Consider the following 23,993-nt stretch of genomic DNA (forward strand, 5'->3'; position numbering starts at 1 on the left):
ACAACGGCGACGGTAGTGCTACCGGTGACGTTGTTACCATACCGCCACATTACGAGTTCTGCTTGTGGGTGCCCTCTGCACGCCTGGTCAGACGGTGTTTTGAAGAACAGGGCCTTTCCTTTATGTAGAATCATCAACTTGGCAGGGTAGATCAACATATACTTGATGTCAGCCTTTTTTAGTCTCAAGTTCGTAGAAATTAATTGTGCGTGGTTCTTCTGTACCTGAAAGGTATAGTCCGGTTATATTGCCAGCTTCGCCGAGGCCCTCTGTATGTCTCCCCCATTCCTGGAGAATGCTACGATCTTCTCTCTGTCCTTATAATTGAGGACCTTTGCTATTTTGGGTCTCGGCGGAGCTCCTGGTGGTGGCTTCCTTACCAGGGAGCAGTGTGCTTGCTCTGGGGTGAAGCCCTGCGTTAAATTCCCTGTTCCCAACTCTTGCTGCAATAGATTTTCTATATAGTTAGTGGTATCAAACCCCTCTGTTCCTTCCGGTAGGCCCACAATTTGTATGTTATTGTGCCTCGCCTGTCCCTCTCTATCTTCTGCTCTGTCCTTCAGCAGCTCCACTTTTTGTCTCAAAATGTCCACCACCTTGGACGTATGCTTTTTCTCTGTGGTGTTCTCTTGCACTTGAGTTTCCAGCTTGCTTTTTTGCTCTGCCAGTCCGTGAACATCCTGTCGTAACAGGCCTACGTCTATCCTGGCTTGGTCAATCTTTGATTCAATAGTGGCTTGTGATGCAGCGATGGCATTTAGGATCAACTGGTTCCTGTGATCTGCTTCTTCCTTTTGGCCCTTGGTCTGTACCTTGTCGCCATGTTTGATGGTGTCATACACTGCACCCTTCGAGCGTTTGGCAAAGGCTTCCATGGTGGTCTGCTTGCCTTTATTGCTTCGCGTGGGGGCCTCCAGTTACATCAGTTTGCTTCCTAACCTCTCCTGGCTACTAAATGTCCTGCGTAGGTCCTGGAAATCGTCACACCACCGTGCACCCTCCGTCCCGGGCCTATCAGTGGTGAATCCTAGAGCTCACTAAGCAAGTAATGGCTCTGCTGATCTTGCGTCTTCAAGTTAGCTCTGGTTCCCCACCCTTGGACTTCAATTACTTTTCAGGGGGGCTTGGCTCCTGTGGCTAATATCTTGTTTTGCTCCTCTCCCCCAAGTTATCCCCGGGTGTGTCATATACCAAGGCCTGTATGCACCTTCTGAGCAGGATCCGCAGTCAGCTTTGCATCAGTCCCTGCTCCTCATCACTCAGGTACATTCGAGTGCTGCCGTACCCCACCCCAGCACTGTTGTCTTTACTTTGGTGGGTACAAACTGGGTCAAGCTGTGGGTCAAACGTCTCCCGCTCCCTCTTGTGGACTATTCCACTCCTGCACCCTGTTTGTGACCTTAAGGGCTTACCCACCTCCCTATTTCATTCGCCAGCTCCCAGCTAGCATTTGCACCACAGCCTCAACTTGCTGTATGGCCCCTCTGGCAGATTTATGTCTCTTGGCCTGTGTGACACTCCCTGGTTATGGCACTGGGCACAGCTTACCGTGATCGTAGCAGGTCACCGTTAATACTCCTCTGCATCACTACTGAAGAACCCTTCAGTGCCCTCTGGAAGTAGCAGGACATACTGACTGGACTGGACGATGTGACTTCCCTCAGAAAACAGGTGGGGATCATTAATTCTCTGACTGCACACTATTATGGATTCTCGTTTGCTGATGGTCTCGGGTTCAATGCATATCATCATTGCGCAGAAGATTCACGTGTTGGTTCTGTGTTGTGATGGACAGTGCAATGGGAGATAGTTGTGCTTCCACCCAGGTCTCTGGGATGATTTCAGCAGGCCCCTCTTCCTGGGGAGGATACTAGTGGAGAGAAATCATGCGTTCTGTGCCCCTATACCCATCCGAAATCGACTCAGCTGATGCGAGCCAGGTCTCCCGTTGTCAGCGGCTCACTGGCAGGAAGGTGCCAGTTCAGTATTGCATTCAAAGACCTCCCCTTCCAGTGTAGCCACACTCCTTGCTGCGTGTTCCGGCTGCTCCTCCTCACGAAATTGAACCAGCTACGCTGATTCGTACTACCTCCTGTGCGCTTGCAGCTGCCGTCCTAATATGCTCTGCAGGGGGCTTCTGGGTGGGCGTTTGCCCAGTCCCGCTGGAGGCTGCCTCCTGCTTATGTCACGTACGTGTGAGGGGCTCCAGCCTCACTCCGCGGCACCCGTCTCCCTTCAGGCTTCTTTGCGTTCCCAGGCCGCTCCAGATACTATGTGTTCCGACGATGCAGCAAAAAAGTATCACGGTTTGCTTACCCTGGCCTCTCTCAGCCGACTTGTCAATCACTCGAGGCTACATCCCAGTCATTTGTTTGGCCGCGCAGTCCATCTTGCCTCTATAAATCTTAGAGACTGTGAGTGACTGTTTGCCCTACTTTAGGGGATTAAGGGAAGGACTGTGGCCCTAATGACAGACTAATTGATTTTATGAAAATCCTAAAACACTTGCTGTTCCCGGCCTAACTTACACCATTGTAGTATATCTTAAATGTCATTAATTGGATATGATCACACCTTGTTGCTTTTGCAGAATCGGAAATATATAGTTGTCCATGCACTGCCTTATCTGCCTTGTTTGGATATAGCAATGAGAACAAATGGTAAATCAGGCTGTGTATCTGAAAACAGTATGATATGATATGATAGGTTATTTATAACGTGCTTAATAACCAGAGGTTTCTAAGCGCGGACCCGGGGATCAAACCTGTGTTGCTCCGTGCCCTCTTGATTCCAAGGTGAGCATGTTGCCGCTGAGCTATCCTCCCGGGACTTTGGACTTTAGGCAGGTGGTGATTTAATGTCGGCACCCATCGATGCGAACGCCATTGTTGAGTACCATTTCTGAGTTGTACTCTTGTATATGTTCTCTGTAGTTATGTGCTTTGCGTGTATCCCCTGTAAGCAGCTCTCATAATAGAGTGGGTATTACCGTCTACCTGATCCATCATTTGCACAGGCGTCTATGATATGTCTTTATAGACGTGCATTTGTCAACTTTGTCCCATTACATAGTCCCTGTGATGGCAGAGGATTGTGTAGTAGCATAATTACAGCACCTACTTTCAGTTTTGGCTCATGAGGTGGCATTTGTACTACAGCATTTCGCTCTTTAGAGACTGAAACATTGAGCCGGTAATTAACTGTTAATTGACACTGGAACTGCCATGCTCTGTGTGAAGAGAAGTGGGGGTGGAAAGAAGTCACTTGAAATTATTCTGAATGGTTGCGATAGTGGAAGGTGAAGGTGACCACGTAGAACCGTGCTCATTCTGTTGGTTAAAATGATAGCTGTTCTTGAGGTGGGAGGGCGCACAGAGGTGGACTTTGCCATTTGGACATCAGAGGGCAACCTAACACTTTGAAATTGCATCAGCTGAGTTTGGAAACATACCTAAGGATGTTATATATAGAGTAATTCCATCAGTACATTTAAGACCTAATCCCATGTTAATTTCTATAAGAATAAAAGGAGACAGTAAATCCACACTTGACACTGACTTACATTACATTACCATTACATGGCATTTATATAGCACACTGTGGACCCGCAGGCATGAAGGCGCTGACAACCGATAGGAAAGACACACAAAAATAGAACTACCTATCACAAAGCTTAAATCTAAGACCAATTAAGACTGACAAGTGAGCAGGCCTAAAAGGTGTGTGCCTACTATAGCGCTACCCTCTAGGGCTTATATCAGGTAAAAAGAAAGGTTGTAAGATCTTTCTTAAAATATGCAAGAAGTTTGCGATTGGGCAAATGATCTGGAAGTTGGTTCCACAAACTAGGCACTTTGAAAGCAAATGCACCGTTCTCTGCCTTGGAAGTCCTTGGTCTATGTTGCTCCAGAAGGTTTTGAGATCCAGACCTTAAGGATCTAGTGTTTACTTTAATATAGCACTGAAGATACAGAGGCATCATTTGCATTCTGCACTTGAAGGTTATCACTAGAGTTCTGAATTTAATTCTTGATTTCACTGGAAGCCAATGAAGTGATTGCTTAGCTTTGATACGTGCTCGCGCCTTGAGAGCCCCACTACCACTCTAACTGCCCATTCTGAACCACCTGTAGTCTCTGTAGGACCCGCTTGCTGGTGCCCAGAAGAAGGCTACAGCAGTAGTCCATCTTGGCCCCTATTATCGCTCTTGCGATGGTTTCTGCACTTTTCTGTGATATGAGTTGCCTCAGGTGTGACAATAGTTTAACGTAGTAAACTGAAGAGGACTCAACCAAGGTCACATGAGCCTTTATATTGAGAGTCTGATCTAGAGTAACTCCCAGTATTTTAGTTTTTGGGATTGGATTTACCATATCATCCCCTAGCTTGAAAGAGCTATAGGAGTGATTTAAAGCCTTCAGAGCATGTGGGCTACCTACAATCATTAGCTCTGTCTTACTCCTATTTAATGCAAGATAATTATCCAACATCCATTTCTCAATTAAGATGAAGACTCTGCTGACCTCAAGCTCGTCCTGTTCATGGAAACCCATTAGGGGAACTACACATTGGGTGTCATCTGCGTAATTTGAAAAGACAACACCCTCCTGCTCTAAAATGTGGAAGAAAGGTGCCATGAAAAGATTATAAATGCATGGTGAGGTGCTAGACCCGTGAGGGACTCCATAGAGCACTGAAATTGGGGCTGCTTCTGGAATATCCGAGCGGACACTGCTCTATCTGTGTTCCAGGAAAGATGCAATCCAAGATGCAGCCCGGTCTGAAAAATTGGCAACTTCCTTGAGCCTAGTGTTTAGTATAGAGTGTTCTATTAAATCAAAGGCCGCGGATTGATCCAATGATATGATCAATGAGAGCCCGTTAATAACCAGGATTTAAGCTCTAAGAGCGAAGTCTCTGTTCCGAATAATTTTCTGAATCCCGATTGATGGGAATGCAGGAAAGGAGACTGGTTCAGGTGTTCAGCAATTTGATGATATGCTACCCGATCCAGTATTTTTAAAAGAAAAGGAGTATTCGAAATAGGACGAAAGTTCAATGGATTGTCCCTCAGCAACCCCGGTTTCTTAATAATTGGGGTAACCATAGTTTCGTTGGTACTTTCCACTCTATAAGTGAGGCGTTAACAAACATGCAGACTGCTTTAACTATAGATGGAGCGCAAGTCTTAATTATCATTGATGCACAAGCATCGCCTCCGCACTGTGATGGTTTCATCTAGTCAATTATTTTTTCTAAATCAGGTTCACTTATTGGGTGAAAGTAAAAAATAGGAATATCTATGTTCCTTTTAAATACCTTAGGAAGGAGAATATCCAAAGATGCAGGGTTCTGCTTCTTTTTTACAAGCATTGTTGATAGGATATTGTGCAGCTTATTTTGGAATCCGTCTTGGATAAGTTAACACCACTCCTTGTCATTTTCTTCTCCTAGGCCTAACGGAGCAGGCGTAATTCCCTGTTCCTTTAATATTTTAAATAATTGTTTGGTATCAGATTCAGCATTACTTATGCAATTATTTTGAAAGTTTCTTTTTGCCAGGAAGATGGCATTTTTGTAAACACTGACTGTTTTCTTATATATAGTTAATAAATCTGGTTTATCTTTGAGTTTCCATGCATGAAAAGCTTTCATGGACACAGATTTTAGTTTTCTCAGCTCTTCTTATTATTATCTTCTTGGTCTTTTTCTGTTTCAATGGGGATAATTTGTCTGATGTACTGATCAGATTATTTGTTAAAGCTATGGCCATCTCTTGAACCGGCAATTCTGTATCTGATGAGAAATCCAATGAATTTCCAATCAATGGCTCGATATTGGCAACTGTTAACATACCTACGTCCCTGTAGTTTGGGGTCCGTTTTAATTGCAAAAGGTACCATTACGGAGAAGTTTACAAAATAAATGGTCCAACCATGGGCATATGCTAGTACCCACCTCGCTACAGGTAGTATTTAAAACACAAAGCCAATCCAATGTGTGACCCAGAACATGTGTTGGTGATGTCATATGTTGGATGAATCCTAGATTACTAAGGGACTGTTGTAAGTCTGTGGCCCCCTGATCATGGCTAGAACCTAACCAGTGATTAAGATCTCCCAGAATGATATATTTTTAGGTAAATGTAAGCTTCCGATAAGTCCATTTTTAATGAGGGAGGACAATAAATTAGAACAAAGTTGGTAGTGGCTTCTGCATTCATGTCTATTTTTATGTGGATGGAATCTATCCCCTCAGCTGTTTCCCAGACTGTTAAGGCATCCTTTAATATAAAGGCCACCCCACCTCCTCTACCTTCCAACCTATCTTTCCTAATCATGGTATATCCTGATGGAATAGCTAACTTCAAGGAGGGAGCCGCAGCCTTAGTTCCCCATGTCTCTGTGAGAGCACAAAGATCCAAATGTTGATCCTCTATTTAGTTTGCTATATTAATGGTGTGTTTGACTAATGAGCGTGTATTTAGAAGCATACAGCACAAACTGGTTACAGGATTTGTTACCCGAGTATGCAGTATTATAGTATCAGGAATAGTAAGTCCCTTAATCCCTAGTGATGGATCAGTAAATGGAATGGTGTTGGGTACTAAAGAACTAGCTTCAGCTACCTTGTATGTCCGGGGATCAGTATTAGGTGTATTCATTACCCTCGCATTATCTCCCATAGTTGCATGTTTAACATTAAGTTTTAAAGAGACTACATCATCCTCCACACCCGACAAGGTGAGTTTAGTAACTACACTCACTGTCGTTACACGTAGGTTAATTTTCATTCTTTCAGCAGCAATTACCTTTAACACATTCTCAATACCCATGACCTGTCAGGAAAGAGGATAAGGTCCCGAGGTCGTGGACTCTGTCGCAGACTGGCTTGACCTGTGCGCGCAGGTGCATTCGCGCCGGGGTCGGGGTTAAGAGATGAGCCCGGAACTACAAATCCCTTGGGATATGTAGTTCTGAAAGCTTTAGTAGTGCGTGCAGAGTTCAAGAAAGTTCTGATTCTAGTCGCACAGTCAAGGATTGCTAAATCAGAATACAGGTACAATTCACCAGTGAATTAGGAAATGTATAAGATTATTTCCTAAGCAAAACTTAACATAAGAATAAAAACGAAACAGCTAAAATCACAATTTGTTTTAAAAACCGTAGCGTGCACAAATCTACAACAATCTATTAATAAGAAGCAAACAGTGGAGTGCCGATTGGATTCAGCCTTAAATACTCCTAATGCAGACTGGCTTGACCCGTGCGCACAGGCGCGTTCGCGCCGGGGTCGGGGTTAAGAGATGAGCCCGGAACTACAAATCCCTTGGGATATGTAGTTATGAAAGCTTTAGTAGTGCATGCAGAGTTCAAGAAAGCTCTGATTCTAGTCGTACTAGTCGACTTCTCTGTTGATCCTTAAGGTTAAGAAACACATTTGCAGAGCTCCTTTTTGTGAAGTGGTATACAGAGGATCTATGTGATCACTTCCACAACAAAATAATTCGAAAACGGAAATGCCAAATTTATTTTTTCCTCGCCTTTCCCTGCAATTATATGTGGGGGGGAGACCCCCAACGGCCCTGCTCCATAAACCCCTTATATTGTTTATTACCCTATACCCCCCACATATAATTGCGGGGAAATGTGTATTTCGAAATTCTGTATTTTCGTCTTCGAAATGATCTGTGGCTCAGTAATTGACTGATACTGTATACCGATGCCAAGGTCTGAACACATGAACGGAGCAGTGCAGGTGGCATCAAGGGGCAGACATGTGCATACTTATACCACCTATTTTACTTTCCTGGAAGTATAACCCGACTGTAGGGACTGTAATAACAGGCACACCACTTATGTGGAGCCATAGGTCCAGTACAGATTTTTATTTCACTTTGTTTCACTTAAGACCCCTGGCAGAAAAGCAAGTTCAAACCCTCGTGAAGTCTGAAATATATGCTTTCTGGACTGGATGCTTTCACCAACCTGCCTTCGGAGAAGGACAAGAAAAAGAAGCACAGGAAGAAGCGTTTCATTTTCTTAGAAGAAAAGGAGTTAGCACTCCCTCTCCAGGGATGAAGACAGCACCTCAGAGGAATTTCCACCTATCCAGGTACCATTGCCCACTAGTTAACCCACCAAGGAAAAGTGGTTGAAATTCAGTCTTAAGATGCTCAACATCTTCTCGAGGCCTAGAGATAATTACTTCAGCCTCAGCGCTTGCGGTGAAATAAATTCTCACAACACTTGTTGAGATAGGTGCCTCTTTCAAACACAACCATTCAATTGCTGTCTTGGTTCTGTCTTCTCCGATGGATACTGCTCCTTCCTGGACAGAACAGCTCCACCTTCGTACGTTGAAGCTGTGGTGCTGACTTCCATGTCTCTGGCATCAATAATGACGTTGGCTGGTGCCAACGACTCATTGGAATATGCTCTTGTTTCCCAAAGTCAAATTCATCTCAAAGGTGGGAGAAATGTTTGATGAGAAGGTGGAACACATTCTTATGATCTTGGGATCCTTGACTCCAGTGGGGTGGAGAACTTTCCTGAGGAATTTTACACTCCGCAAGAAAGCCTCTGACCTAAGGGACACCATTGGGTCGGACACGTCCTGTGAGCTTAATTTTACTTTCCCCATCCTCTTACTAGAGGACCCATTTCCTAGGTTGTGGAGACACTTGCGTTGCCTGTGCCCACAAAGTCAGTGGTCCAATTTGACCAGACTGATATTTTGGGAGACAACCTTCCAATGAAGAACCTGCTTCCCTTTAACTATGCTTCGGTAGCCCCTGTTCTTGCTTGTGGCACAAGCCTGTCTTGATTTTATCCGTGGACCAGGACCTTGCTAAAAAGCATTTACTGGGTCCCTTGAATCCAAGATTTCTCTCCACTGACCACACATCTGGGAGCTTGGTTGTACAAGCATCTACTGTGGGTTCAAAATCTGATATGTGTTCTTCTTTGCCCACAGACAGGGAGAGTAAAAAGTTAGATCCCAAGAGCACCAAGATTTGTGCTTCAGAAAGCCTTGCCATGAGAGCCATCAATGCCACTTGCACCCAGGCCAAGTGCACCTACATATTGTGGGTGGTTACCATTAAAGTGGTAGAGAACTTTTTCCGACACAATATATAAAGGATGGAGTCACTCTCTGGTGAAGGATGGGAGGGAAACTGCACACCAATCACTTCAGTCCGGCCGGGACTCAGTGGACTGTGTGGCACGTCCCTGGATCTTCAGGGTGCCTACTTCTATGTGATGATTTGCCTGAAGAACAGGAAGAGCCAGAGGTTTTTATTGGGGACCGCCCATTAAGAGTTCTGGTATTCCCGTTGAGACTTTCTTAGCCCCCACTGGTCTTCATCAAGCTGTTGGCTGTCATAGTCAAACCTCTCAGGAGAGAGAGGGTTCACATCCTCACCTACCTGGCTAATTGGCTCATTCAAGCCCACACCCCAGATCTGGTGACCTGTCATCTGATGCATAACATGGGCTTCTCCCTAAAACTCAAGAGGTCCTACCTTTTGCCATGCCAGTTTCTGCAGTTTATAGTAGCCGTTCTGAACACTCACTCAGGCAGGGCTTTTTCTTCATATGATTGGGTGAAAACTTTGTTCTCAGTCTGACTCCTGCCCCTACTTTTCTATGTCTTCTGGGATTCATGCGTTCCTGCATCCTGGTGGTGTCAAATGCCTGGTTGCTTATGAGGTTGCTCCAGTGGCTACTTTGGTGCCAGTGGTCTCAGTTTCATTGCAAAATAGCATGCCTGTCTCAGCTCTCAAGCAAGGTGTCACAGGACCTCCTGTTGTCCCTGTGGGAGAGCATGCTAATGAGGAGCATCTTGGGCAACCTTGGCCCCATCTAACCGTAGCCATTGACATCTGCTTGAAAAGTTGGGCTGCTCAGCTAGGAGCTCTGACAGTGACCAGGCTTTAGCCCTGACAGAGAAAGAAGCATAAGAGCACATCAACCTGCTGGAACTGAGGGCCATTGGGGGGCCCAGCAGTATTTCTTCCCTCTATAGAAGGCCTGTGTGTCCTGATTCTGGTGGACAAAAGGATTCCCATGCATTATCTTGACAATCGAGGTGGGTTGGGGTTGCTGCCTCTGTTCAGTGAAGCAGTTCTGCTGTGGTATATCTGTCGACTCTTCACCTTGCAGGAAAAGAGAATGTCATGACTGATGCCTTGAACCAGCAAATATCAGCCTCCATTTAGGGGGATTTCTGCCATGAATTTCTGGATGACTTTGGGAGACCCCCCAAGTGGACCGCTTTACCTTCAGTATCAACCGGAAATGCGAATTGTTCTGCTCCAGGGAATTTCTATGATGGGGAGCTCTGGGCAATGCATTGACTGATGAGTGGAACTTGGAAATTCTCCATGCATTCCTGTTGATTTGTACCATTCTGACGGTTCTCTGGAAACTGTAGACATTCGGATCCACAATGATCCTGATTGTCCTGAACTGGGCCCAGAGGACCTGTACACCAGAATGTCTAGACATACCCACCTGTTCTTCTTAGCTTCTTCTAGTGAGGATGAACCTACTCTCCCATTCAGGAGGCTGAGTCCTCCATCCAAGCCCAAATCTTTATGCTTGGTTACTGAGTGGCTGAGGTATGCGGAGTAGGCACTGTCTGATAAGGCTGCTTTACACCAGGAAACCCACCACCAAGTCGATCTATGCCTGCATGTGGTGTATAGGTTCAGCTTAGCTCAGCATCTTCTATGCTGGATTTTGTTTTGCGCGGAAATGCCTTTAAGTTGGCACTCTGTATTACCTGGCCAATATTCTAGTCTATAAGAGGAACCCTGAGCAGGACTCATTCTTCACAATCCCAGCTGTTTTGCAGTTTTTGCAAGAACTATATTACCAGTTCCCTCATGGCAGTTTATTATACCTGAGTTGGATTTGGACCATGTTCTTGCATTTCCCATGGTAGCTCTGTTGAGACCTTGCCTACCTGTCCTTTGAGATTGCTAGCACTTAAGGGGAGTTTGTTGTTGCCTTGGCTTACGATAGGAGAGGAGTGGGTGAGTTCAAGACTCTGTATGTTAAGCCTCCTTTCTTTGTATTGCCAAGGAAAAGGTGGGTCTGAGGGTGAGACTGGCCTTCCTTCAGACTGACCTTCCTTCACAAGTTTGCGTCAGATTTCCATCTTTTAAAGAAGATTGTTCTTCCTGTCAAATCCTCTCTGCCTCGTCCTTCTAAGAGAAAGGAGTGGTTTCACAGAATTGACTCCAACAGGGCTCTCGGCTATTATATCCCTTGACTGTGGGACATTGTGAAAGATTTACACCTTTTTTTATTTTATTTTTTATTGTGTTATAGTTCACAAGGAACTTTTCACAAATACACAAGATCTCACATAAAAGACGAGTTACATTAAAATTCATGAAAGCTTTTACAGTAAACAAAACGTAAACAACTATGCTAAAATACTTCTCCTGAAAAGAAAACAAGTTTACACATTAGAAATGGTGGTCACTACATAATAATCTTTTTAAAGGACTAAAACCTTTTTCATAACGCGTATGGCGGCCAGAGACCATTTAAAAGATTTGTCCGTTAAAATACATTGCCAGACCCAACCCGGGTCAATTACCTTAAATTTCTTTAAAAGGTGCAGGAAAAAAGTCTTACATGCCATGGCCAATTTACAACTAAGTAAAAGAAGGTGCTGAAGAGTTTCTGTGGAATTCTCCAATTTGCAGAATCTGCAGCACCTTAAGTTACGTGCTATACCCATACGTGTGCCTAAAATTTAATTTGTGGGGAGCATTTTTAAGCAAAGGTGCAAACACTGACTGCGCCAGTAATGTCCCGGAAATTTCATCAAGTGGTAAGGCAAGGAATTATAAAGCCTAGCATCCAAGAGTAAATCCCTGAATAAATGATACTTCCTGACGCGGTCTATTGTGTCAATACTGTCAACCTCCCTAACCTCTTTTTTACCCTCAATGGGTACATTGGAAGGTATTCGACCTTGGAATCAACCCCGGTTAATATTTTGTGGCACTGGATCGACCATTCTATGAGACTGGCCGGGAGCTTGACTCTAACCCACTCTTTAGAAACCCCCATGTAGATCCCTCTTTTGCCAGGTCAATCTTTCGAAGGAAGTTTAGATGTTTCCATTTAACCAGTGCTTCCAACAAAACCAGACCTGATCCATACCTTAAAACATGAGCTCGGACCGCAGGTGGCAACCCTAACACTTTCCTGCAAAAGGCTCCCTCGAGCTTCGACCATTGCTGTTTAAGAGCAAAATATAACAGCTCGACCCCATAGGTAGCACCTTTTTAAGAATAAAACTCCCGGACTGGCATGATCGAGAAGTGACCAAGTTTCTTATTTAGGGTACTACCCGGGGCAGCTAAAGCCTTAATCTTCAATTTCTTCCCCATCAGTAGCCTGGTTCTAGTTCCCTTAGGGAAAATTTGGAAACCTAGGTACACAAAGGAATCCACTTTCTCAAGAGCTGAACCTCCGATAGACCATTTAAAATGTTCACCTACTTTTCTGGGGCCTTTATGCAGGGTTAAGATTTTCGATTTAGAAACACTAATCTTTAGCATGTTCTTGTTAGTGTAAAACTCCAGGGTCCTTTTGTAAGTTACACTGATGTGCGTGTGGATACAGCTTTTACCAAGCTGACCCTGTCCAAGTGGATCTTCCTCTGTATCTTTGAGTCCTACACCCTGACTGTGAAATAGGTTTGAGGGTCTCATAGCACATTCAACCAGAGGTTTGGAAGCTACTTCTGCTTTGCAGAGGGTGTAACTGTGTTGGACATCTGACAAGTGACTATGCTGGCCTCCATGCACACGTTTGCCAAACATTGCATGGATTCCTAGTCAAGTCAGGATGCCTGCTTTGGTGGGGTGTTCCTCCACAGCTTCCTGGAGTAGATGGTACTTTTTCACTCATTCCCCTCCACCTGGGTTCTGTGCTGCCATAGGAGTCTATGAAAGAAACAAATCTGGTGGAGGAAGAACTCAATTAGAAGAGAAAATTATTTACCTCTTTGTAATATTCCTTCTGATGGATTAGTCCTGCCCCCACAGATTCCTCATTGCCTTCCAAGCCTGCTCCCCTGGTACGCCTCCCACTGTTCTGTTGCCCTCAGCTGCTAGGAAAAAAGACAAAACTGAGGTCATTGGGCACACTGGCTCCATATCTACTGCCCCTATCGTCATATCCAGCATCATGGGCACCTAATGGCATGAACTGAGCTGACGCAGAGCTCCACTGCACCCTCTGGTGGCTGAAAAAAACTCTGAGGACCACTGGAACTGAGAGGAAATATATCTGAGATGAGGAATCTGTGTGAGGGAGAACTAATCCATTAGAAATAACATTACATTGAAGTAAGTCATTTGTTCTTTAAGGTTGCATGTAAGGCTTAGAGCATGGGTCTGCCACCTTTGGCTCTTCAAATGTTTTGGAGATCAACATCCATCCATCCTAGTCTGCACAGCCAAGAGCAACAGACCAGAGCATCTGGAGAGACGAGGTTTGCAGATCCATGACCACGAGCCTGAACAAGCAAGTGGTATACATATATACATTATTAAATAAGTGTGGCGTTTTGCAGAGGAGTGAACTTGGACAGTTGGTGGTCTGGGTCAGTGGTGCCCCTTTGCTGGCTAACAGGTGAAGTTTAAGTCTGGTGTTGAATAATTCTGCGCATGGACTAGCTTTAAATTCGAGGGGTAGTGCATTCCAATGGGGAGGGGTAAGTGGCGGAAAGTAGCAGAACAGGAGGAGGAATTGGGGTTGAAAATGGAAAGGTTGTGGAGAGAGGAGGAGCACAGAGGTCACGAAGGAGAGTAGAGAGAAATGCAGTTAACAAAATAGAGTTGGCAAGATCATAGATAGATTTGTAATTGAGGAGTAGTAACTTGAAGACAGTGAATTTGCGTGGAGAGCTATCCAGCACGGTGCCAGTGTGTAGAGGTGGGGGAAGATCTGGGTAGGTTTTAGAATGAACAGGAGATAAAGTTGAGAACTTTATTTAGAAGAGCAGAGAAGAGAGGAAAGCCAAGGAGTAGGCTCAAACAGAAGTAGAGATCAGTGATTTTGCTGAGAGTTGAGTGAAGTGAGGGTAGATTTTGTTATGTTAATTAGGTTTCTCCTGGCTGAAGGGGTAGTAGCCATGATGAATTGTTGGAATCTAAGGCTGCAGTCAAAGAGGACCCCAAGGTTGTGAGCCTTTGGTGCTGGAGTGAGGAGGCCAGGGGATCCAACGTGGTAGAATATGAAGTAGTATTAACATTGGAGGCAGAGAAAAAGATGACTTCTGTCTTGTGAAATTGACATTAGGCAGCCTAAGGCCATACATGAATGAATTGCTGTGAGGCAGGTGGTAATGCTTTCAATGATTACAGGGAAAGGGGAAGATTTAGATATCTTTATTGAAGCGATGGTAATGAAAGCCAAGTGGTGAGATTGCCTAGGGAGGAGGTGCAGAGAGTAGAAATGAGTGGGGTGGTCATAGAGATAAGAGGCCGCTCCGTGGAGCATGGTGTCCTTGAAGCACAGTGAGGAGAAGGTTTGAAGGATTGACATACAATCCACTGTATCAAAGGTTGCAGACAGGTCAAGTAGTTTGAGGATGGAGGAGAGCTGGCAGTGTTGAGGAATAGTTAGAAAGTCCGACTTGTTAGCGAGGGTGAGAGCAGTCTTATTGAGTGTTTGTTCCAGAAGCTTAATTGGAGGGGATTACAGTGCGAGTGAACCTCATGACAGTCAACAATACAAGGTATTGAAGACAAGTCTGTCAAGGATTTTGGAGTGATGGTGTAATAGAGAGACTGGTCTGTGGAAGGGGTTTTATAGTCAGCCATGAGTTTTATGAACATGGGAATGGCAATGGCTGTTTTGTAACTGGCAGGGAAGAAGCCATTGGAACGGTAGAGCCAGTTCAAGGAGCAGAGGATGGAGGAGGTGATGGGAGTAAACTCTTTTCAGTTTGTGGAGCAAAGGGGGCCAGAGGTGCACACAAAGGGTTAGCTGAGCAGATTATGGGTGTAAGTTTGTTGGGAAGTTGGAGGGTGGGGAAAGGCTGAGGTGACAGGACATTGTGCGAAGCAGTGGGTGGAAGAGATGAGAGGAAGGGCAAGTTATCAATGTTTTTGTCATTTAGAAGGAAATATTGGAGGCAAAGTAGTCAGCAGGGAGAGATGGAGAGAATTATTTTGTGGGGGGAAGCATATGTTGGGGGGTCAGTGAATGTTGGTGGTGGTAGAGCGAACAGAGGGTTTAAGATCAGTGTAGTACGTGGATTTAGATGAGTCGGGGGAATCAGTTGGAGCAGGAAGAGTGTTGTTATAAGCAGCAAGAGAAGGGGTGAAGCAATCTTTTCACCAGTGACGCTGGCAGAAATGGGCCTGACTATAAGGTCATGGAATCAGGTTTGAACTTCCATTTGATGTTGGTTGAAGGGGGTGTAGTAGCAAAGCAGGACAACTGAGACAGTGAAGTGAATGAGTTACTGGTCAGACAGAGAGGGGTAAATAGAGTTTGCGGAAGCGTTTACAGAGAAACATTAGAAGATGAGATTGAAGGCATTCCCACGGGTGTTGCTAGGAAGGTTTTGCAGGTTGACCAGAGAATGTTCAGAAAGATTGGATTCAAGCTATAGCTGGTAGACCTTAATGAGTAAGGAAGGTTAGAGGTCACTTATGATGACAATGAGTCACAATGAATATGAGTGGCAGGTCAAGTTTATAGAAGAGGAGATTGAGTGTGCTGGGTGGGCATTAAGAGGACGATGATCAGTGTGGAGTGAGTGATAAGTTGGATGGGTATGTGTTCAAAGGAAGAGTGTGTGAACTCCAGGAGGGAAGAGGGTTACTGGGATTTATACTGTGCACCACTGCCATTTGAACAGTTTCCTGGCACACTGGGTGATCTGAAAGAGAGCTTGGTGGCTTAGATTAGTGGGGACAGAGGGGAACAGGCAAGATAGATTTGCTGCAGAAATTATGCATGCAGTGGAAGTACCCAGGTGCCGCAGGTGGGTCTGTTCGTAGATGGTCTGTGTTGAAAGCATGTAGGTATTTGTGTCCAGATGGAATCCTCAGGTGCCCACGGTGCAAGGGCGTATTTGCCGGATTGATCGTATGTAAGATAGTTGTAGAGGTGCAGAGTTCTGTTGTTTGAACTATACAACCGTGATGTTTGTCTTTTGAAACTGCACATTAGTAAATCAAAGGGCTGAGGATTTGCTATTATTCACACATAGGTGTTTGGGTGTGTTTTCAAATTAAGTTCCATGATGGTTTGGGTGTGATGTGAGTGGCTGCAGAGGAGTCCCTGTTATTAGTTTGCTGATGTTTCAATTTGATTTGGCAGGTGGGGCATGTGTGATTATTTTATTTGCTTTTATATTGGGGACTGCATGCATGCAAGAGTGTGGTAGGGATGACCATAAGGCCAACACCATCCTTCTTAGGAAGAAGATATATTTTAGTCTTTATTTTTCACATAAAACACAGAATACTTAAGGGCTCATTTGATATGTGTTATGCTAAATGGGATGTAAATTGCCAGGAGAGGACTGTGGCCACTGACACTTAAGTGTCAGCGTCCCTTTCCGTACAATTCTGATTGTTTATCCAAAGGGTTGCACTTGAAGAATATTTGTACCTTTATGCATTGAAATTATATGTGTATGTGAGTGCTGTGAGAAGCCAGGAATGAGACGCAGAGACTGAGAGTTCACAATTGTAGCTGTAAACCTTTATTCAAAATAAAGGGTTTGGAAAAAGGCCTCACTACACCTACTATAAGAGGTATTTCCCACCTCAACCAAAACTAAGCGTCTGTCCTATGTCAAGATATCCAAAAATATGATGTCCTGTGTCCAAAGTCCTATCCTAGCCCTCACATTCTAAAACTAACTATAAGATTTAAAGGGTGATGTATTTGGTCTTGAAAGGTGAACAAATGTTCAAGTTCGAAAAAAGGGATAGCTCCAACAATAAGGCTCCCACTGTGATAGTGTTCAAAGTTCTTGGGAATGTCTCTCTTCCCCAGGTTTCTGTCCAGCAAAACAAAAGTTCAACAGGATAAAGGAATGACATTCAACTCCATAAAATTACTCCCTCCTCTTGATGTTTGCAGTTTACTTTGTAAATTTGACTTTGCCTGGTATACCGGACTTTCTTAGCCAGTTCACTCAATTTGTAATTCACTTAGATAGTGTTCACTATTCCCGGGAATGTCTCCCTTCCCTTGGTTTCTCTTCAGGATACTTCATAGGAGACCTGGTGCACTTCCCTGCCAGGTTTCTTTTCACCTTAATATGACTTTGCTCACAAACTTGAGTTTGCCTGACGCATTCTTCTGCCAGGTCTTATGTGATCTGCGTTGTACACTTGCAACTTGAGTGTGGCTGGTATACTCTCCTGCCAGGGTTTTTTTATATGACTTGTTTCACACACTTGTAACCTTGAAACTGCTTGGTATACTCTTCTGCCACGATCTTTCATTCGATTTGCTCGGCACACTTGAAAATTGATCTGTGCCTGGCATAGTCTCCTACCAGGACTTCTCATGTGATTTACTTTACACATTTGCAAACTTGCATATTTCTTGCATTTATTCTATGAGTGTCTTTCTAATAATACCGGGTCTCCAATTCCCTCTCGTGTATTCCAGTTTCCTTTATCCATCTTTGACAGCGTTGCCGAAGTGACCTGTTGTCCCTGCTCCTCACTGTAGGACTCACCAGCTTCTCGTGGCGCTTCGTTTCCTCTCCAGGAAACGGGAAGCAGCCTGGTGTCTGTCTCTATCTCGCAGGTTCGAGGCTTCATCTGGCGGCTTCCATGTCCTTCGCAGCACCCGCTTGCCTCCTGAGCCTCTCTCAATCTTTGGGTGGTGTCAAGGCTGCTCCCATGTTCCCGTGGCCACGAGGAAGTCACTTCTCTCCTCCCGCAGTCTCAACACAGTGAACCGGCTCTTGCAATCCTCCATTTTCTGCCTTCTCCCTGAGCCAGCTGGCTCCACAAACTTCTTGCCTCGCAGTCCCTCGGTCAGCATCAAGAGGGTGAAACTTCCCCAAGCAGCTTTTTTGCTTCACTTTGCTGGCTAAGGGTTTTAAATAACCCGCCACCTATTACACGCTCATAACCACTAGAGCGCCTCTTGCGCTTTTCGTTCTTGTTGATCCTCACTGCTCCATTCAGCCTCCTCGTCACAGTATTTCTACATGTATGGGAATTATAGGCAGTTCTTGGTATGCTATGTACAGAACATTGAAAGGTGTCACCAGTAGGTCTTGTAGGTGGTTGAAGGGAGTCAGTACAATATGCCATAAAGGCATGAGGAATAGAAGGAGCATCCCTAAAAGGGAAAGGGGGATAACATGTCTCATCTGGCAAGTCACCCTTACTTCCATGAGGGTCATCTCCCCCTCCGTGAGCCTCCCTCAAATAGCCACCCCCAGGTTTCAGATCAGAATGCATTTGCCTCACCCTGGCTGCATGAGGAGAGGTTCTCACCACGGCAGCAGTGATGACATTGTCAGATTCATCACAGTGGACAGGAAGGCTTATTGGTAGCACAGGCTGGTTGAAAAGGCAGTAGCACTGTCCCCCAGAGCCCTGCTTTAAAGGCATTTAAATGGGAAAAATCATACTGTACAGGCAGAGATCTTGTCTCCCCTTGTACACTATGGATCAGCCATTTTTCAACCTATTTCAAATGACCCCCATACTGATTTGGAATAGTGTCCTTCAACTGGGTGATAAACTACATTAAAATACCTGTGTCTCTAGGATGTTGCTCATGTGTGTTTGATCTAATGACTTGAAGTTAGTTTCTCTTGATAAAACCTACATTTGTAAATTCATCTCTGATCTTTTTCCATTACAAAGGAAGACTACAACAAGCTCCTGACCAAGTATGCTGAAGCCGAGAACACCATTGATCGTCTACGGCTGGGAGCCAAGGTAAGAGAACTCCTGCCTCAAGGCAAACAGAGGGCTCTTCTAACCAGCTGGTGGCATCTTCTGTGCCAGCTTTCTGCAGTCTATGAAGGCTACTGCCACATACCACTACAAGAAAAAAACGAAAGTGTTTGTGTTGGACAGTCTCTGCCAATATGGAGGTGTAGGATACCCATGTCTCCCATTCCCTACATTTATTTTCATCCTTTTGTAAATTTGAGGGTGGAGTGAAATCTCCTTGCTCGAGAATGTAAGCAACCATTAGACAACTATTTTAAGATAGTGATGTTTTAGTAAAGTGGTATAAAATGGTGTAGTCGACTATCCACATTTTAAAGAAGCTTAAATTGTCTCATCTAAGCAATTCAATCTTTTTTGTAGTTTGCTTTGATGGATTAGGTCTCCTCGTTGTGGCGCGTATGCTTCTTGTAGATTTGGATTCTGAAATGGAGCATTTGGTAGGCTAGTATGGAGTCGGAATGAAAGTCTCGTGCTACAAATCTAAAATGTCTTCTGTTCACTTCTAGTTACTAGTGCATGGGAGAGTGAATGGGAGCAGCAGAGACGCGGCACTAGTAGTCCCGTGGGTGAGAACAAGCTGGCTTATGATAGAGGGAGTAGGATTCCTATCATGGGTGTGAGTGAACAATGAGAGTTGTGAAAGAGATCATGTATGCATGCCAACATGCGGGGGTGGAGGGAGGCTATGCACACCTGGGTTGGAGGGCCAGGGTTCGTCCTTGCCTGGCAGTAAACGTGCGGGCCTTGGTTAGCTCTGGATACTACCATGAGTGGGATAAATCAAGCGGAGGACCCTGGGGTCTGGCTGCTTTCATGGCTATTTTAACTCACTGGCATAGTTATTCTTTGGGGGGAAGTTAACAAGAGGGCAAGATCAAGGTCTGTGATAACCACCGCTGGCGACCATGGTATCAGCAGCCACCTTCTTGAATAGCCAGCTGGACCCTTTAAACATGATCTTCCCAGTCGCTCCCTGTTTCTCAGGACCAATGTTACAATGTTACTGTCGTGAATGTGATTCATGTAACAGAGCTGTGGTCCCATACTAAATCCTGTAAAGAATGTAAAGTTATGCGCCGGACCAGGAACCATTATCTCCAGAAATGTGAAGCTGTACAGGGCTCTGGTCCCTTAAAGGGTCTTCCAGAACCGCAGCCCCCCCCCCGTGTCTCCCTCATCTCCCCTTTATGGACAATGCACCCTCAGTTTGAGAGTTATATTCCTGCTGGACACCAGGAGTGGAATGGGCACCAAAAGAGGCCCTGGAAATAATATTCAAAGTGGCCCTATTTTACACATTTTCAGCAAGGCCAAACCTTTTCCTATGAGGAAATGTGGAAATGCCACACAAAAGAGGTCCAGGGTGCAGAGGCCTGCCGGGAAATCTCCAGAGTTCCCTATTGGCCAGTCCACCCCTGCTGGACACATGCAATGACAGTGTACTCCTCTAAGTATCATGACATTCCCCATTCATGGGTGATGTCTGTCTCACTGCTGCTTTCATTCTAATTTTAACAATAGCACCCCACGCCCACCCCCAAGATGTCTGTGTTTTCTTGGGGGGAAAGCAGGGTTTGCCACACCTCCTTTTGTTAAATGCATGAATGTGGCTTCACCATCCGCATTCTACATCAAAAGGCACCCACTGGGCCCCCATGCACGTGTCCTCGACAGCCACCTTCTGCTTCCCCTGTGTAGCCAGTGGTCTGTCATAATGGGGGCTTCTTCAACCGTGCCCTAATGCTCAGGATAACCCAACGCGTGCCACAATGCCATAACGGTGACCGCGCAAGCCACATGCTACTCCCCTGGATGGGCAAGTTGCTTTCATGAGTGGGTTTTAAGCAGCCACCTCCTTGCTCTATTGATAACCCATGACCTGCTATGACTCACATCAGCACCCATCTTACCTGGATAGCCCATGCGACTTCCACAGTAACCTGCTCACCTGGTGTGGCCGTGGTCAGCCGTACATGCTTCCCTCTGTGGCAAGGGCCTGCTCCCACTGGGGTTCCAACCTGCACTTGACCCAAACTTTGACAAAGTAACATGAGTCAAAGGGAAATGCCTGATACACGATATCAGACATCTACATAATAGATCACGATATCAGACATCTACATAATAGATCACGATATCAGACATCTACATAATAGATTGCCTCTTTGGTTGCAGCTTGGCATTCGGTGTCCAGTCTAGAGGGCTTCCGAGTCTATGTGGAGTTCAGAGTTGTTGGCGTTAGCTGCAGTGACATCAGATGCGATGCAACCTGTGCCACACATGAGTGATTCATGCAGGGGCATCTGCAAGCTGGCAATGGACCACAGACTTTAGATTGGCAAATACACGCTACGGCAGATGGCCCGGGAAGGGCACTCGGATGGCAATCATGCCAGTAAGTTTGTTGAGTGTTAGCCTTCATCGAAGGTGTGTGTGTACACCCCGGAAAGGGGCAGTATTGGGGGGTGTCTAGGAAGCAAATGTGCTAACTGCCGGTATCACAAGCAGTACCTGGCATGATGTTCTACAGTGCGCATCATTTCTGCCCTGTTGCCTAGCAACAGCTGTCCAATGTTCAGTTTGTGTGTGCCAGTTCTTTCCACACACTTAAGATATGATATGGTGTGGTTCTCCGTGTCGTCTTGCTTCCAAGGCGAGCCCGGTGCCCCTGAGTTATCCTCCCGAGATAAGAATAGAACTCTCCTGCCGTGCAGCCTCGGTGTATTTTCCTGGTGATGGACTGACTTGTTTTAATTAAACCTTGTGTAGATGCCAGGCTGTGGCAGTTGTTCTTACAGGAGGTCTTTGTTAACGGCACTTCAGCCATTTCGCAAAACCCTAGCTTGACGGGCTGCCATTTTCTCCCGCCCCCCTCCCCTTCCCTGTTGCAACCTCGCTTCCTTCCTCTTTCTCGGAAGAGCTGCGGTGACCTCTGCTAGGCTCAGAGACAGCAGCACAGTTTGAAACACATATCTGCCTTGCAGTCGCATCTCACCTGCTCTGCGTGTGGGAGTGGTGGGGCTGCCTGAAGGACCCTCTGGGCACAAACTTATCAAGCAACTTTGCACGTCCTTTTTAGTGGAACTCCTTAGCGCCTGCCCCGCCTGCCCCGCCTGCGCACCCTGATAATAGGGTTAAAAGATATTGGTAGAAGGTCAGAAATTCTAGTCCTCTGGCGCGGATTGTCTACTGAACTGCCCTCCCATACTTGTAGGGGGTTCTAGCAAAGGAGGAGGGATTCACTAGGTTATAATGGTGAAAACGTGATAGCACTTGCCCACTCCTCACACACTCTATGAAGTCCACTGGAGAAGTGGCGCGCCCCTCCCCAGTTTGCAAGCTGTCTTATTGTTGTTGTCAGGACAGAGGTGGTACATATTTTGCTGCTTATATACGCTGAGCCTGTGGTGAATTCAATGGGACGTGGGCCATACTGCCATCCACAACTCTGTCGCTTTAACCACAGTGCCTTGTAGCACACCATGGGGTCAGGCCACTCCTCTGCCACACATACATTCGGACCTAGCAACTGACATACCACCCATGCAGCCATGCGTTGCATTCTGCAACACACTTGTTCCAGTGTACCATGCTGATGGGATAGTGCCCCATGATGCCATTTGTTGTGAAACTGATCATGCAATGTTTTGTTGATGCCTTTGTGATCCAAGATCACACATTTTGTAATGTATGTATACAATTACATTAGTTATGCACTGTCAAACCAGTCATCCATGCTCTAGACTCATGCAAGAGACTCAAGTGTTGAAGCTGTCTCATTGGCTGTGCCATTGGCAAATGGGCGCATTACAGATGACGTATAGCAGTAAAAGAGGCAAGATTGATAAGAGTCCAGAATGATGTGATCCAAGGCATCATTCCTAACTAGAGAGCCACACAACTCTCTAATGTGGTCCCTTTTAAAACAGGGGTCTGCAATTTGCATCTGTTCAATTGTTTTGGACTGTGACTTCCATGATCCCTTAGCATTGACTGTGCTAAGGAGGGCTGATGGGATTTATAGTTCAAATTCTCTGGAGAGCCAAAGGCTGCAGATCCTTATTCTAAAAAATCTGTGTTTTAATGGGGCAAAATTGCTTAGGAAGTTAGCATGATGGGGTTCAGGGAGGTTCAGGAAGGTAGCAGCTTTCTCACTCTGTAGGGTACCTGGAATCAATTCCGTGTGGAAAGTTGGCTTTGATCACATCAGCCCATCCTGGATTTAATAGGCCGTTGATGGATTTTACATGGTAGCAGGGAGAGGATCAGCGCGCTAACCTGCTAGCCACATTGTACATCGTATTCTAGCCATTTTTCCGCCAGATTCTTCTAGGAAGTGCCAAAATCAGACCAGAAAGCTTTGACTGTAGCTTTCTGCTAGCAGGGGGCGAGGCGAGAAAGTGAGCTTCAATTAATGAGAATTTATCTGCAAAACATGTAGGAAATGCAATGCATTTTAGAGTGCATTCTGGGTTAGATGATCGCTTTGAGAATAGCGTTCATTGGGTATGTGCTGCTTGATTTATTTGACCTGTGTTTTATGCTGATGAAGCAGAGACATTTCATAACACAGACACACATACCTTTTTTAAAGATTAAAATAATCTGGGGTAGCTGTTTATTCTCCTTTGGCCATATTTTTTCCCCAATCTTATTTTAAGTCTCTACATATGTAGATAACAAGGAACTCTTGCTTTGGTGCCTAATTTCTGCTGTAAACTAACAGGAGCTATTTGTTTGTTTGTTTGTTTGTTCATTTATATTGCGCACCAGACCCAAGGGTATTCGGGCGCAAAGGCAGAAAGAGGGTTGTTCAACTTAGGTTACATGTTACAAGTAAACAGGGGTATAGCTACGGTTACAATGCTGTAGATATGTAGTGTCAAAAAATCACAGAAGTATGTACAGTGAGTTAACAAGAATGCAGATGTGACAGATAAATAGAGCAGAGCAAATATACAAAATATACATGAGATCCCAAATGACAGTAGCGCAAGGTTAAGCATCA

At 45.2% G+C, this 23,993-nt stretch overlaps 1 protein-coding gene across 4 annotated transcripts in view; it reads left to right on the forward strand.

Moving 5' to 3' along the window:
• The window catches only part of AKNA (AT-hook transcription factor), a 442,732-nt gene that overhangs the window by 172,167 nt on the left and 246,572 nt on the right, over positions 1-23,993 (forward strand). For all 4 annotated transcript variants that reach the window (XM_069609684.1, XM_069609685.1, XM_069609686.1 and 1 more), the window contains exon 4: positions 18,893-18,967. In XM_069609684.1, the coding sequence (XP_069465785.1) occupies positions 18,893-18,967 (75 nt within the window). The remainder of the gene's footprint in view (positions 1-18,892; positions 18,968-23,993) is intronic.

Source organism: Ambystoma mexicanum, chromosome 8 (genome assembly GCF_040938575.1).
Source record: "Ambystoma mexicanum isolate Mex_15411 chromosome 8, UKY_AmexF1_1, whole genome shotgun sequence".
Lineage (NCBI taxonomy): Eukaryota > Metazoa > Chordata > Amphibia > Caudata > Ambystomatidae > Ambystoma > Ambystoma mexicanum.